Consider the following 14,776-nt stretch of genomic DNA (forward strand, 5'->3'; position numbering starts at 1 on the left):
CCAAGAGCAGCGGCAGCCTGAGCTCGAGAGTAAGCGGGGCCCACACGAGACCGCAGGTGGTGATGCTGGTCACTAATGCCACAGCACTGGCCAGGCACAGCGAGCCTCAGCACCTTGGTTAACCCAACTTCCAACTGCTGTGACCCATCCTGCCTCTTGAAATGAACAAAATGCATTATGCTGAAGACTTTTGTGCTGCAGATAAGTGATAAATAATTTCTTATCTATGGGAAAATTGGTTGCCACTTCACCTTAGCAAAACTTACTGTTCCATAGAAAAAACTGAGTCTGAAACTTCAGAAAGCTTTCTGCAATCAAATGATGAACACGTGGCCAGCAGCCCAAAGGCTTGCCATCAAATGAGTGAGATCAAATTTAGGACATCATTGGAAAGCAGGTGTTAGTCAGGACCCAGGGAAAGGACCCAAACTAAGCAGTTACTGATTATCTAACGACTGTGGGATGTAAAAATAGATGGAGGAATAAATTATAGAAGGTATAAATTATACCTTCTCATCCAACTCATCTCTACAGCCACAACAGCTCTATTCTCCACAATACCAGCAGTTTTGCTCCTAACTCTACTAGTTCTCTTCTTACTATCCTAGAGGTAGCAGTAACAATAATCCAAACCTGTCTTCGTGCTCCTACTGAGCCTCTACCTACAAGAAAATATCTAACTCTCAATGGCACATCAAGCACATTCTTATCACATAGTAGACCCTAGCCCCTGACCCATCCCATTTCTGTTTCTATCTAAAAACAAATTGACAGGGAATTACCTTCTCATCGGCCATGATGCAGGTCTTTTTAAAGTAACTGGTAAACAAAGGCCAAAGGTATCAGCTTTTGCAGTACACCAGGACAGAAATTTGGCTCAATGCATCCTGTGATTCTTTTATGTAGCAAATGGCAGCTGAGTGTTCCCTTCTACTTCAAATGAGCTACAGTAAGCACCAGAACTCCCTGAGGATGTGCCACCGACAGATTTGTACTGAAGGGCACTTCCCCAAGGACAGACACCCCACTGCATCTGGAGTAGACTGGAACCAGTGGTTTTGTTTCCATCCAGATGCCCATGGATGTTTCTCCATCCAACCCATTAAGAAAGGTATCAATGTACAAGAATTGGCATTTTATCATTAACATTGGTTAATATCGGAAAGTGACTCATGAATATATTAATTCCTACCTGACATGAGTTTATTCCATAATGCATTAGGTTTTATTCTTTACAAATCAACAATCTTAGAGTAGATGCCTTTAACCATAATTGCATGTTGGAGAACAGAGTTACTAAACTGTTCTCTCAGTCAGTAATGATAACAATCAGTAATCCTTTAATAAGAGGCACACAGTTCAAAATTTTCACCTAACAGGCAAGCAACTTTTTCCTCTCAGTCCAATTCCTAGTTCTTCCCTGACAGGAATTTATACATCTTCATTTCTTCTCCTGTTATCATGTTTCCTCTTACTCATCCCTCCTCTGGGAAATAAGCATGGTACACACGGGTTAAAACACCATGCAGATGGTAATTGTTGCTTTGGAAGCCAATCAGCCCCATCCCAGTGCACAGTGCTATGATTCTGCCAGTCCAGCATTTACTGGGGAGCTTTACCTGAAGCCCAGAGCACTTCAAGATGCATCAGAAGTTTTACATCTGAACTGAATAGTCTAAGTGTCCTCAGAAGTCTGTGGGCAGCATTGTGTCAGGTAATGCTGTGTCTCAGGCAAAAACTCAGCAAGTTTAGTATTCCTTCTCATCTCTTAGGACTAACCATTATTTCCATGCCTAACCTAGAAATTGGAAAAGAAGAAACAGAGAATGTAGGTGGGGATAAAGCTAGCCTAAAAAAGTGTTAGTAAATTAGTTCAGGAGTTTTTCTGATACTTTCCTCGAGTCAGACAGCTGGATGGACTAGAACATGACTAATTGTGCAGATTCTCATGCATTCACAGCAGTCACTTCAGTCTTACAAAGTTACTTTTATTTGAAAATTATACATCTTCAACAGTTTATTCCATTATTAAGATTTTTCTTAATAAAAAATTCTGCTCTCCGTAAAAAAGCTGTCATTAACAAAGTCATTTTCTCTTGCTTTTCACCTCATTTTCTGATAGGAGGTAGAAGGAACAGCACGTTTAGCAGAGCCATTGTCTTCCTCATTTTCGTGGGGACGCTTTCTCGTTGTGGTTGGCTGCAAGAAAAACACAGGAGGATTGCTCCAGGAAACTAGGTGAGGCAGAACCTGACTTTCTGCTTGCTCCAGAACTAGAGGTGTTGGACAGTGTGACCAAAAACTAACCCATGTTTCTCTCCCAAGATCCATCTAATTATATTTGATGGTTCTGATATAAGACATTGCTCCCAGCTTGAAACAGCCACTGTTCACAATTTTCCTAATTAGCATCTGGTGATGAATGGCACAATGCTGTCCTAACCTTGCACCAGCACGAGAATTTTTACTTCAATACTAAACATTAGTGACTTTAATCCATTAAAAAATACATTCAAAAATTTTATTCTAAATATAGGAATAATCCTTTAAAGCCTAGGCAAGTGTTTCTATACATTTAAACAAAGTGTTGACAAAACATGGAAATCCATTGCTGTTCTTCAGGAAACAGAATTAACCAGCAGGCTGCCACATACAAGGGTACATTTCTCTAAAGTCTCAAAATTAACTGATTTTCTTATTAAAGATTACTTCAAAACCTAGTTTCTCTGTGCATCAAATATGAATCTTCAAATATCTACTGCACATACCATTTTTGATGTTTCAGGTGAGTTCATATTGGTACGTGTCTGAGCAAGTAGCTGTTCAAATGTAGCTTTCATATCCTCATCCTGCAAAAAAAACCAGCATCTAAGTAGTATATAGAGTATTTAAGGGAAAAGCAAAGATTGGGAAAATCAAAGAGAAGTGAATGGGACATTCAGTGCTAGAGACAATTAGAAATAAAGATCATTGAGGTCTTAAGGATTTCAGCTGTTTTAACTGAGTTTTTTTTAGGTGAAGGCAGTGGAGAGGGTCCTTTTCCTAAGCAATGCAGTATTGCAGTATCTCCTTTTTATTTAACTATTCCTAAGTGCTACAAAAAGGATTTAACTCGAATATCCATTTAATTTTATATAGAATTTTGACTTGTTTTTTTTTTTCCACTTCACCTGATTTGGTTGTGGCTACAATTGAATTGATGGATAAGGTAAGAAATATTTTTCCATTGATGTAACAAAGACCTGTGGGTTTTTCTTCAGCATGCAACCAAACTAATCTTGTACCATTCAAAAAACTTCAGTGAAGATTTCAGAGGCAGAAACAGCAATAATGGTTTATATGCCTTTAAAAAATGTTTTATTAAGTAAATATAGGTAAGAAAACGTTTCTACTGAGCAGTACTTAGGTTTACACAGCTCAACAAGTTTTAAACTTCTAGATTTGAACAAAGAATGGAGAAAACAACTTGTTTTGAAAACATTAATTTGAAAGCACTACTAGTTTAAATAAATATGCAGAACATGCTTACTTCTAGTAAAAAATTTAAAAATTTCCTAGTGCCCCCAAAATGATCAGAGGGCTAACAGGCATCAGCTGGTCACAGAAACAATGGGGTTTTTCCTGCTGGCTTCGATACCACAAGAGGGAGAGAGGAGCCAGTAACTCCTCACTGCTCACAGGAACAGGACTGGGGAGCTCTTTTGGTGCTATGAGATGTGTGATATCCTAAACTGAGCATGCTGGATGCTGGCCTTCCAAGCAGGCAGTCTACATCACTCATGAACACCTGACACTCTTAACAACAGCCCCTGCAGGGAAACAGCTCAAAGAACAGCAGCTGAGTGCTAGATGGCATCTGGATTTATGGCTATGATGTTTTCTGGAACCTTCTGTCCTGTCTTCAAAATTAAACCTAACAGTAAGAGATGTCTTTACATGGAAAATATAATCAAGTTAATAACAACTTGAATATATATACTGAAATATCTTAAATTCTTAGCTCATCTAAATCAATCATCTATTTCCCCTTCCCCCTTATGCATATCAGCAATTCTTAAAATCAATGTTGCATGGTTCTGAATATTTTTTCTGCTCAGATTTGTAATTCAAATGTAAGAATCTATTTCTGATCAACTCACTGTAGATGTTACACACAAAACTAGAGTAAGTAAACCCCATGAATGCCAGGAAATGCTTCCTGATGCCCAGGAGCATAATCAAGACAAGTTAATCACTTTAAAGAGTAATCCACACATGTTTTTTGTCTCAGAACACTATCAGCTGTTGAGCACTGAGGGATACTCCCTCGCTTCCCCCATTTCTTATGCTCTTTACCAAAGCATCTGAAATTCTCCTGTTCCCAGTGGGGGAACAGGAATAGCCTTGTGCTTGGTGTGAATAAACAGAACCTGTTGCACGGCTCAGATGTAGGCTGGGTGACATTTTTCAGCCTCTTTAAGCAAAAATATTCAAGAAAGCTCATAGGTACCTCTGCTAAAATTAAGAAAAGACCACCTAAAGACTATCCCTCTCAAACCTAATTAGACTGTAACAGGAAGCAGGGAAACCATCACTTCCTACTCAGAGGGTTCCCAAACCAGGGACATTTATTCCTGCACAGCAGAGTAAAAACCAGCTAGTATTGGATGCTTGCCAGAAACAAACTGCACTGCCTGCCCACACAAACACCTGAGGAGATGGGCTCTGTTCCAATGCTCAGGAGAGGTCCATCCTACCAGAACCACACTCAGACCTGGGGTCTAAAAACCACATCTTGATCTCACATGTGAAAGCGTTCTGGGAAGAGGTGTCTCAGAAGGGATGCAGAAGCTGCTTATTGTATTGACAGAAAGTATTCAGGAGACTACTCCATGCTGCTTTTGCAGTCTCTCTACAGGGACTAAATCTTTGAAAACACAGGACATGAACAAGTTATCCCTCAAACAACTCAGCTTTCACTTAAAACCCAATTCCTACCTGCAGCCAAGGATGCTCTAAGGCCTCCTCTGTGGTAAGACGTTTGCTTGGATCCACCACTAACAGCTTCTTCACCAGATCCAGAGCTAAGACAATAAAATGAGCTGGTTGGCATGTGATCAACACATTCATTACCTGAAATATGCCTACACCAGAACCATGTGTGACAATGTGCCTTACACCCCTTCAGAGCAATGCATACAAGTGCAGGCTGGGCAGATCCCTTTTCTTTTTGCTATGCATGGGAAGGGCTGCAAACTGCAACCATCTTTCATCTTTCCTTCACTCTTTCATATTTCCTTCACATATATACAACTCAACAATTCTCAGTACACCAGAATATACACAACTCAACAATTCTCAGTACACCAGAATTACCCAGAGATGTATTTAGCATATACACAGTTTATGTTCTGAGCATGCACAGGAGGCTCAGCACTTCCCTAAAAGCTTCAGTATTACTGTTGAAAAGCAACGACAGCTTAATTTATCCTGGTTTACAGTGTCTTGGAAAGGAGATTATCCATCTGGGAAAGTGGGAGAGGAGAGACAGGACATACACATGTATGCTGAACATAAAGTTTCATCTTCTTAGGAATCTGCTTAGTAGACGCTGTGAAAATGTGGCATTTATATTGTATTTTATTACTCCAAATCTCCCATAAAGGATTTTCAGCAAGATTTACTTATCATTTGATCAGATTATTCTGAATACATACAAGTAGGGCTATGGAAATTATGTTAAGATTGTACATTCTCATGAATGTTTGACTTAATATTGAATAAGGTCCAAACTATCCAGGAAGGAGTTATATTTGATAAATTTATTAGACAAAGGATGACCACATCATTTATTAGAAACTCCTCTGCACATACAAAGAAGTGTCCAAGATAAATACCACAATTATTTTGTGCATATAAAATGTCCTGAAAAACTAAAAGCACACAGACAGTAATTATCATTTTAGTTTGCTATGCAAAAACTCAGTTTCACAGACTACTTCACTTACAGTGGGCCAAACATAATAGATGATTCCTCAAATGTGACTGACACTTTCAGCTCAAAGACTAGCACCATGAAAGGACTCTCTTGGAACGTTTGGTTTTTGGAATTCTAACTAGTTTTCCTTAAATTCCTGGTATTTTTGGTTCAACACTTGAAGAATCTTTAGGCAAAGTCTGTAGACCAGCTTGATAAAGTCAGAAGAAAAAGTGAAAAGAAGGGAAATAGATGTATGTGCCCACAAACTCTATACTTGTGTGGTTAATTATGCTAAATACTACTAAGAAATCTCTTCAATAATAAAGTATGTTCTCTTTTTAATGCTTTAACTATGAACTTCAAAAAATATATTTAATATATTAGCTTAAAAACTAAACATATTAACAGTGTGCCATGCAGCTGAAGGGAGGATAAAGGAAAACAAAAACACCAAGAAAAGAGGTAGATATTTTGCTATCCACTGTGCTGGAGTCATACCCATGTCTGACACATGCTTCCACTCTTTTGGAATAAATGTGTATTTTCCATGAGTGATTTGATCCCTCAGAGAGAGTTGAGTGTTTTGCTCATTGAATGGTGGATATCCACACAAGCTGTATAAAAGAAAAGAAGTAAAATAGCACAGAATTTCTCATAGCAAATGCAACACTGAAATCACACATTTTAAAGCATCTGCTATCGTAGTGTTTTTATACTTGTAGAGTTTTAAACTTTCACTTCCTCATATAGACACTGAAGTTGCCAAGTCTCAAGCCATGTATGTCACAGACTGCCCAGTGAAGGTACATCTCCACAATATCTTACCATACAAAAAGAATAACTCCTAAACTCCAGCAGTCCACAGCTCGGCTGTATCCAGCAGTCCCAAGTGAATTTAGAACCTCAGGAGCAAGATACATGGGAGTACCACATAATGTTTTCATAAGAGAAGCTTCTCCAAGAATCTTGGATTGTCCAAAATCTGTAATCTTGCATTTAAAAATGGTAACACCACATTACATATTAGGATGGAGTGTACTAGAACACATCACATTGTAGACATACATCAGGAGGTAGCATTAAGTTTCTTCCTTCCAAGCCAGTTCCAGTACATGACTATGAATAGAAGTCACCCCAAACATTATTAAGTGAGAATGGGAGAGGAGGAAGAGGGAAAAATATGACAAAGGATCACACTTTACACTAGCAAAAATACTCTAAGATATGGATATAAATGGACAACTACAGAATAAATGTATTGTAGCCTATTAGAAGAGTTTATGTGAAAAATAAGCATTTCAGCATACAAATATAGTAAATGCTTTCTCTGGGGGAAAATAAAAACAACACAAAAGAAAATACACAACCCTAATTTCCCCCCCCCTCCAAAAAAAACCAAAAGAACAAAAGAAAAAAATCACTGTCACCACACAGCCTGGACATTTGTGGGAATGCTGTCTGTAATTCAAGAATTTAGATTTTATAGGGGAAAAAAATCATTGACATTTGAAAATACATATGCAGTGTATGGGTTGAAATATCCATAAAAGTAAAATTACAATTATAAAAAAAAAGGTCTGTGTTTCAAGTTACTTCATGGTTTGTACGACTAATTCCATAATATCTTTTTGGCTGTGTCCAATGAAATATCAAGAAGAATGTGAAGGAACACTCCCAAATTTCTCCATTAATAAGAAATGTAAGTTTCCTTACCTTTACAAGACATGTTTCTTCAGTAGATGAAAGCAGCACATTTTCTGGCTTTAGATCTCGGTGTATAATTCCATTGTCATGAAGATACTAAATACATACAGATGGGTAATTAAGGAAAAACAGATTATTAACTTATTTTAAAATGTAAGCTTTCCATTTTTTCTCATAGCAATGGCAGGATAACTGAAATGGCTGTGTAAGAGGGCAAATATTTAAAGCTTCCTAACATGGGACTGTCTCTTAAAAAAAACAAAGTAAAACGAAAACAAAACAAAACAAAACAACACCCACACCAAAACACCATCACAAAGAAACAAAAAAGCACCTTAGAAATCATTATGCTTCAAATGTCAAATCTCATGCAAGCACAGTGTGCAGACCCACGTTCTGTGTCACCTTTGTAGGAATTCTGCTTTTCTGTCTCTCTCTTGTTAAACCAACTTGTTAAGAACACTGTGCTGATTGCTTACATGGGTTTCAGCAATGACAAGTGACAGAAGAATTCATCTGAGTGACTTTTTTTTGGTAGAACTCACGATGATGTACCTTTACTGCCAGCAGCATCTGATAAAAGTACAACTTGCAGATATCTTCTTTCATCTTGATTGGCCTTGACACTCTGTCATACAATTCTCCTCCTTCCATCCTAAAACAAATGCAGGCTAACAAACCAACATATAACTTCCAAAAGATTCATCTCATTAGACAAGACTAAGACCAAAACATTTGGCTATTCTGGCTACAGAGAAAGAATAGATTTCTGAAAATGAGTGAGCAACATCCTAAACACAGCACATGCATGGCTGAGTTAAGGTCAATCTCTTGAGTTTGCACTGGGAGCTGTTACATGATTTTTGATCAGCCTCCACTTACAAGCTCAAAAATAAAAAAAAAAAAAAAAGCAGCAATCCACAAAAGCAGCAGAGCAAACAATACCCAAGCCCTGAGTGCCTACAAAGAATAAAGGATGATTTCTCCTGGTTATCCTAGCTCCTAATCTTACAAAGGTTTTAGAGGAAAATGGAGGCCAGCAAAAGGAAAACAAAATAAGAAAAGCAAAACCTCCACAGTTCATTGTGGCTATAAAAAAAAATTCATTTTATGCATTTACTTTCAAACAGGCTACTTACAGTTCCAAAACAATGTAGTAATCCTCTGCTTCGAAGAAGTTTTTAATCTTGATTAAGCAAGGCTAACAAAAAAGGAAACACAAATACAGACACACAAATAGAATAATTTGTAAAAATTAATCCCAAAGTTCTTGTTTAAGTATTTCAAACCAGGTCACTTAAGCTAACACTTAACACAAGTGACTTGCAAGCACCCCAGACCACACCCTCAACATTTTATGTATTTTACATGCAGAGGAAAGAGAGGATACAAATTCAAGAAATTGCCAGTGAAAACTAACTAGTCTTTATATTCAGTTGTTTTGCAGCATCTACAAAAACTTGCATCAAATAAAAATTTCTGCTACAAGGGCTCAGTTAAAACTTCTCCTGTTATGTTCCTTCTCAAATTTACATCTCAGTATCCAAAGCTTTAAAGTCTCAAATCTGTTAGGATATAATACATTTAAAAGAAGAAAAAAAGATCCATTCAATAATTTACAAGGAAAATTATATATCCCTTTTAACACATTTCTGAATGGATAAAATTGCTCTTTCATTACTACACTAAGGTCAGTAAACTAAACAAGTACATACAGGAGAGAGCAAAAAATAATAAAAATCTACAGTAATACTCACATGATCTATTTTCTTCAAAATTTCTATTTCTGTATTGATATTTAAACCTGGGTTCTATTAAAAGAATCAAATACCATATTGGGTAAGACAGAGCTGTTCTGGAATAAGACATATGAGAAATAAGAGACAGTACCAGGAAATATATAATTCCAGGCCTTTTGCTACTCTAAGTGACCATAACATACAATTTTTTTTTCCATAAAATGATCAGATACCTTCAGTGAATTAAATAAACAGTGTGCTGTCACTATCTGGATCAAGATATTGCTCCAGACATGTAATTTCACTGCAGGTTAGATATCCCCAACTAGCTTCCAAATTAAAAAAAATAAAATACTTTTTGCTTATATACTTGAATTTAAACAGCTTTTCTCCCTCCAAGATGCTTTGCAGATGGGCCAACCTAAAATTACATGCTACTATTTTGCAAGATAACATAAACAGATTCTCTAACCCGTGGCTAAGGCTCAACTAATGAAATCAGCTCAGCAGGGATTTTTTTGCTCTTCTTCCAATCCAAATCAATCTTGGAACACACAACTGAACCCATACACAACATTCCAGATATACTCCTGTGTCTGTTTTGTGGAATGCCATGTAGCAGTAATTATAATTCACAACAGCATCTTGAGCCAGTTGTCTTTGTACTTCTCCAAATTCTGGCTTCTGCCATTAGGCCTTCCCTAAAGGCTTCATACAATTTTCTTCAAATGTATTATGATGGAGCATTCAACAAAATTAGCTTAGTTGGTACACTTTTTGGTCAAGACTGTGCTGGTTATCATGTGTCTATCTGATGCATTTTAGGACATAAACCAAACCCTGCAAGACTCCACACCACCCATTGGATAAATCCCATTAAAAGTCCTAAATGGTGAACATAATGTGGTCAAGGAATAAAAACAAGAATATGTACATCATACAAGATCAAAAAGCATTTTTAAATTAAATACTGAAGACCTTGAGTAAGAAAATTCTTATTTGAAAATAGCTGAAGAGTCTGAGAAGTTACCAAATATTCCAGGACCACTGCAAGGTGGCCAAGACAGACAGACAAAAATACTTACTTCTTCACTCAGGCCACTTGCCACAAACTTCCGTTTATTGATGATTTTCACTGCAACTTTGTTACAGGTGCTCTTCTCAAATGCCAGTTTGACTTCTCCACAGGCACCACTGCAACAAGAGCACAGCTCTGTCAACAATCTGTGTGACAAGTGCAGGCAAATGAAAGCATAATTTGGAGCTGGCTGCTTTCTAACTTTCTGAATAAGGCACATTGCCTGTTCTGAGGAAGTACTCAACAGCTAAAGTCTACAGTACTTCTCAGGAAACATTCAAGAGTTAGAAATCTATTTAAACACAAGTGCTGTCAGGGGCCATTCATTCAAAACTGCAGGAGTCAGTATTCTGTTTATACCAGAAGTGCTGGCAGGTAGGAAGGACAAGCTCTGTCAGCATCTCCTTCATGCAAAGGAATTTAGGAGACGAGAACTTAGGAATGAGTTCTCTTAACACTGCACAAATCTGAGGAACAGATGTGACAATACTTGTATTTTTACTAAATAGCAATTATATTACAGAAAGAAAATCTTCTGTTTTCCACTCAGATTTGTTCCTACTTAATTATTCTCTTCTAGATTCTTCACTGCTTCCAAAAGAGAAAAAAACCAGCTCCCATTTAAAATAGCTTCTGTCTCCTTTTTCCTGGAGAGTTCGTTTCATCTGAAGGCCTCAACAGTGATATTGTAGGAAGCTGTATTCTAACATAAAGCTCTTCCTTCTACTTCCAATAGCTGAATAAATTAATATACTAACTTTAAAAACACAGTAAGAATTTACAGACTTCGTTCCCTTCTACAGAAAAAAAAACCAACCCAAACAAAACCTGGTTTTTGCAATTGGTGGTAGGTTACAAACCCCAAACCAATTAGAGAGACAAAGCTGAAACTCCTGTTTAAATTGTTGTAAAATTTATTTAAATTGTTGTAATATTTATTCCCATGTTATCATTCATTTTTTTCCTTTTTTCTTTTAAAACAGCAGCTCAGTTAATACTGGTAATAATTCCAGCACAAGATACTGATAATGATAATGATGTTAACCCTTTCTACTGAGGGAAGAAGGATGCTTACCTTCCCAAAGTCTTTGACATAATATATTTCTCTCTGAATTCTTTAGGAAACATCATCTGATCATCCACCATAAGATCAGAAAATACAAACACTGGGAAGACAAGTGGAGATAATTTTCCTATTATTAGGTTTAATTTTTTTATTACAAGAAACAGCAATGTTTTGTGAGCTTTTATAGTCAACAATATAACTGAGAAAATACTGCCTGCTAGAGGAAAAACTAAATATATGTTATAAATTATACCAGCTATGGGTTAGCAAGGTGATCTTATTGCTAAAAAATTACATTCTGGGATTAAATTCACAACAGTCTTTAAGTAATTGATTACATTTAAGGACAAAAGGAGCAAAAATTTCAATGTTCCAGCAAAGATCAAAGAGAAGTAATAATCAAGAAGACAGCATCTTAGTGGAAAATCAAAGACAAAGAAACAAAAGCCCAGCCCTGTTTATTTTTAAGAGGATTTTCTATTTATTATGCAGTATTTTGTTAGGTATCTGGGAGGGTTTTTTCAACTTTTCTTGAATAGTCTGATTCCCCTGTTCCCACCATCATATCCACAGCTACTGAAGCCCAAAAGGGTTTCACAAAGAGGAAAAAACCTATAAAAGTTTATACTCTAGTAAGGTGCTGCCTGATACAGATTTCTTTAAGTTCTCTTTTTCAGGTTTTTTCCTAGGGTTGACATGGATAATTTTTATGTGAGTACTAAAACATCTATTAATGAGATGTGCTCATGAAGCAGCTCAGCTCCCAAGAAACACACTCAAATCAATGCAGAAACAACCTCCTGGTCAATACATGAAAAATCTACTTAAGTTAAAGCACATTTTACCCTTATTGGTCTGTACAGACAATGCAATTTCAGAGTTGTGTGTCAGTGGAAGCCTCCTCCCTCTTCCAATGAGCTCTCTATTAACAAATGTCCCATTTGCACTGTGGTCTTCAATGTAGGCAACATAGGAATTTCTTGGACCCATTTCCTCAAAGGGAAAAAATGGGGAAGATGACAGTAAAGAACAAATGACTTTACAATAAAGACATGATACACTAGAAATTTACTATTGTTGACTCAAGAAATGAGACTGAGTTTATTTCATAAACCACATGAATGGGGCATCGCCAAAAGTCACGTTAAAGGAGTTAACCCTGAAGATACTTTGATTTCTTTAGGATCTCTGCCCCAAAGTCTCTTTTTAAATTATGCCAAAACAGACAGAATTAACAGTTTTAGCACTTACCCTGAAAATTCGGAAGTGCTTCTTGCTATAATTTTGGTAGAAGCCAGTCTCAGACAATCCCAGCTTAGAAAAGCTGTAATCACAGCTTTTGTCCCTCCCAAACCAGTACTCCTCATTGACACAGTCTGCAGAGGAGGGGAAGGTACAGCAGAGAAAGAAGACAATGTTGCAGGAAGTTAATAACTATGGCACCACAGAATGATTCCAAATGGTAATGGGTAGGATAACAGAAACAAGATTCTTCCCATAGAAAGTTTAACTCATACAAAGCACCACACCTTGTCCAATTCTTTAATAATTTTACCCTCTTCAGCAGTGGTATTTTTAGTTCACTGTCAGTAATACAGAGACATATAACTAAATAAAATAAATTATATATTTTTTTAAATTAAGCATGTAACAAAGAATATGAACACCCCAGGATTTCTGTAAGTCTATGGCAGCTGTATATCTGAGAACTCAGTGTAAACACTGGGATGTAGTATGGAATAAAACATTATAGCAAAATGTTCCATACCAAAATTTGCTTAACTTGTACCTAAGTTGAAAATGAAAAGACACTGCTCTTCAGCAAGCTGCTCAGAACTTTTGTGAGATCCTACAAAGAAACCAAGAGATTTATTACAGTATGCACCTACCACAGTTGCTGAAACCTTTTCCAAGAGCAAAGAGTCGACCCCAAGGCTGAGGAACCAGCTCTTCAGATTCCTGGTCCTCAGGGATGGAGGGAAGCTCCTGAGTGGGAACAGTGTCCAAGGAACTGAGAGTCCCAGAACTTAAGGAAGACTGACTAGTGCTCTGTGAGCCACTGGAAGAACTGGTCCCACTCTGTGGCTGCTGGGCACTCTGAGACTGCTGTGCTTCACTTACAGTCTCTCGAGACATGCTGGCTTTAAAAGATAATGTTAAAAAAACGCAATTACTACAGCAAAGTAAAACTGGCAAACACTCAAACACTGCACTATTCACGTCCAAGTCCATTCTCAGCCTCAAAGATGCAAAACTTACAACCAAAGTGTGCATGTCTGGGTTATACGTAAATTCCCAGGAAGCGTGCAAACCAGCATGGTTTTCCTTTTAAAAGACAACTTGGGGCGGCCTCTGCTGGTTTTAAAGCAGAACTAAACCTGATTAATCCCCGGATTGTTACCGAGCACTTCAGCGCTCCCAGAGGGTCATACAGGCATGGGCTGCGCTCTGACAGAGCATCCCCGCACGGAGCAAGGGACCGCGGCTGGTCCCCGGCACAAAGAGAAAACTGAAAGGACAACTGTAAAATCACACAGGTTTTCTTGAAAGCTTCAGAGTGATTTATCACACCTGTACACAGTAACTGTACAAAACCTTGCCAGATTCAGACACTGCCCCGGCAGCTGCCGGTTAATTTTCAGACTGACTCAATGCAGGAAACAGCCCGGAAATTCACAGCCTGCGGTGCCTCCTTCTCTACTTAAATGCTGGCCCAGTCCCCGCTCTAGCCAGCTTCCTCCAGCACAGCACTGCTCAGGAGCCTTCCAACCTTAGCACTGTATATGGGGTTTTTAGCTGCTTGCCATACAGTTTAATGTATACTTCTCCTTATCGCTTTGCTACATATTTCATTACGAGCCATAAAACCACGGCAGCTCCCAGGTTCCCTCCCCCGTCCCGTTCCTTACAGATGTTTACAAACACAGGCGAGGCCCAGAGCTGCGCCCGCAGACAGAACAGAACCACGGCACCATTCGGGCTGGAAAACACAGAGGCCATCGAGTCCCACCGCACTGCCAATGCCACCGTGCCCCTGTCCCCTGCTCCCACACCCACACGGCTGCGGGACCCTCCAGGGATGGTGACCCCACCTCTGACCCAGCAGCCCTTTCCATACCGGCGCTTTCCCTCGTGTCCAACCTGAACCTCGCTCTGAACGCTCAGACGGCGGGGCCGGCCCCCAGCGGTCGCCTCGCACCGTGCGGCCGTGCCCGCCGGAGCTCTGCTGC

General features: G+C 38.5%; 2 protein-coding genes across 3 annotated transcripts in view; one reads left to right on the top strand and one right to left on the bottom strand.

The window, feature by feature from the left end:
* Positions 1 to 1,965: 1,965 nt before the first annotated feature.
* CHEK2 (checkpoint kinase 2) lies at positions 1,966 to 14,776 on the bottom strand. 2 transcript variants are annotated; one of them, XM_031057426.1, is made up of 15 exons: positions 14,665 to 14,776; positions 13,436 to 13,687; positions 12,798 to 12,922; positions 12,392 to 12,539; positions 11,556 to 11,646; positions 10,488 to 10,596; positions 9,421 to 9,474; positions 8,803 to 8,864; positions 8,219 to 8,318; positions 7,673 to 7,759; positions 6,785 to 6,948; positions 6,458 to 6,573; positions 4,978 to 5,063; positions 2,769 to 2,849; positions 1,966 to 2,199 (listed from the first exon to the last, which is right to left on the bottom strand). In XM_031057426.1, exons 2-15 carry the CDS (start codon positions 13,680 to 13,682, stop codon positions 2,104 to 2,106), a joined length of 1,566 nt encoding a protein of 521 aa, XP_030913286.1. In that variant the 5' UTR covers positions 13,683 to 13,687; positions 14,665 to 14,776; the 3' UTR covers positions 1,966 to 2,103. The 2 variants fall into 2 exon arrangements, with proteins under 2 accessions (XP_030913286.1, XP_005421491.2); XM_005421434.2 differs by lacking the exon at positions 14,665 to 14,776 and having other exon boundaries at positions 13,436 to 13,820.
* Positions 14,458 to 14,776, top strand: part of HSCB (HscB mitochondrial iron-sulfur cluster cochaperone) — a 4,162-nt gene continuing 3,843 nt past the window's right edge. Inside the window, exon 1 of the mRNA XM_031057458.1 lies at positions 14,458 to 14,680. Within this exon, the coding sequence (XP_030913318.1) occupies positions 14,458 to 14,680 (223 nt within the window). The remainder of the gene's footprint in view (positions 14,681 to 14,776) is intronic.

This window comes from Geospiza fortis, unplaced genomic scaffold (genome assembly GCF_000277835.1).
Source record: "Geospiza fortis unplaced genomic scaffold, GeoFor_1.0 scaffold408, whole genome shotgun sequence".
In the NCBI taxonomy this organism is placed as follows: domain Eukaryota; kingdom Metazoa; phylum Chordata; class Aves; order Passeriformes; family Thraupidae; genus Geospiza; species Geospiza fortis.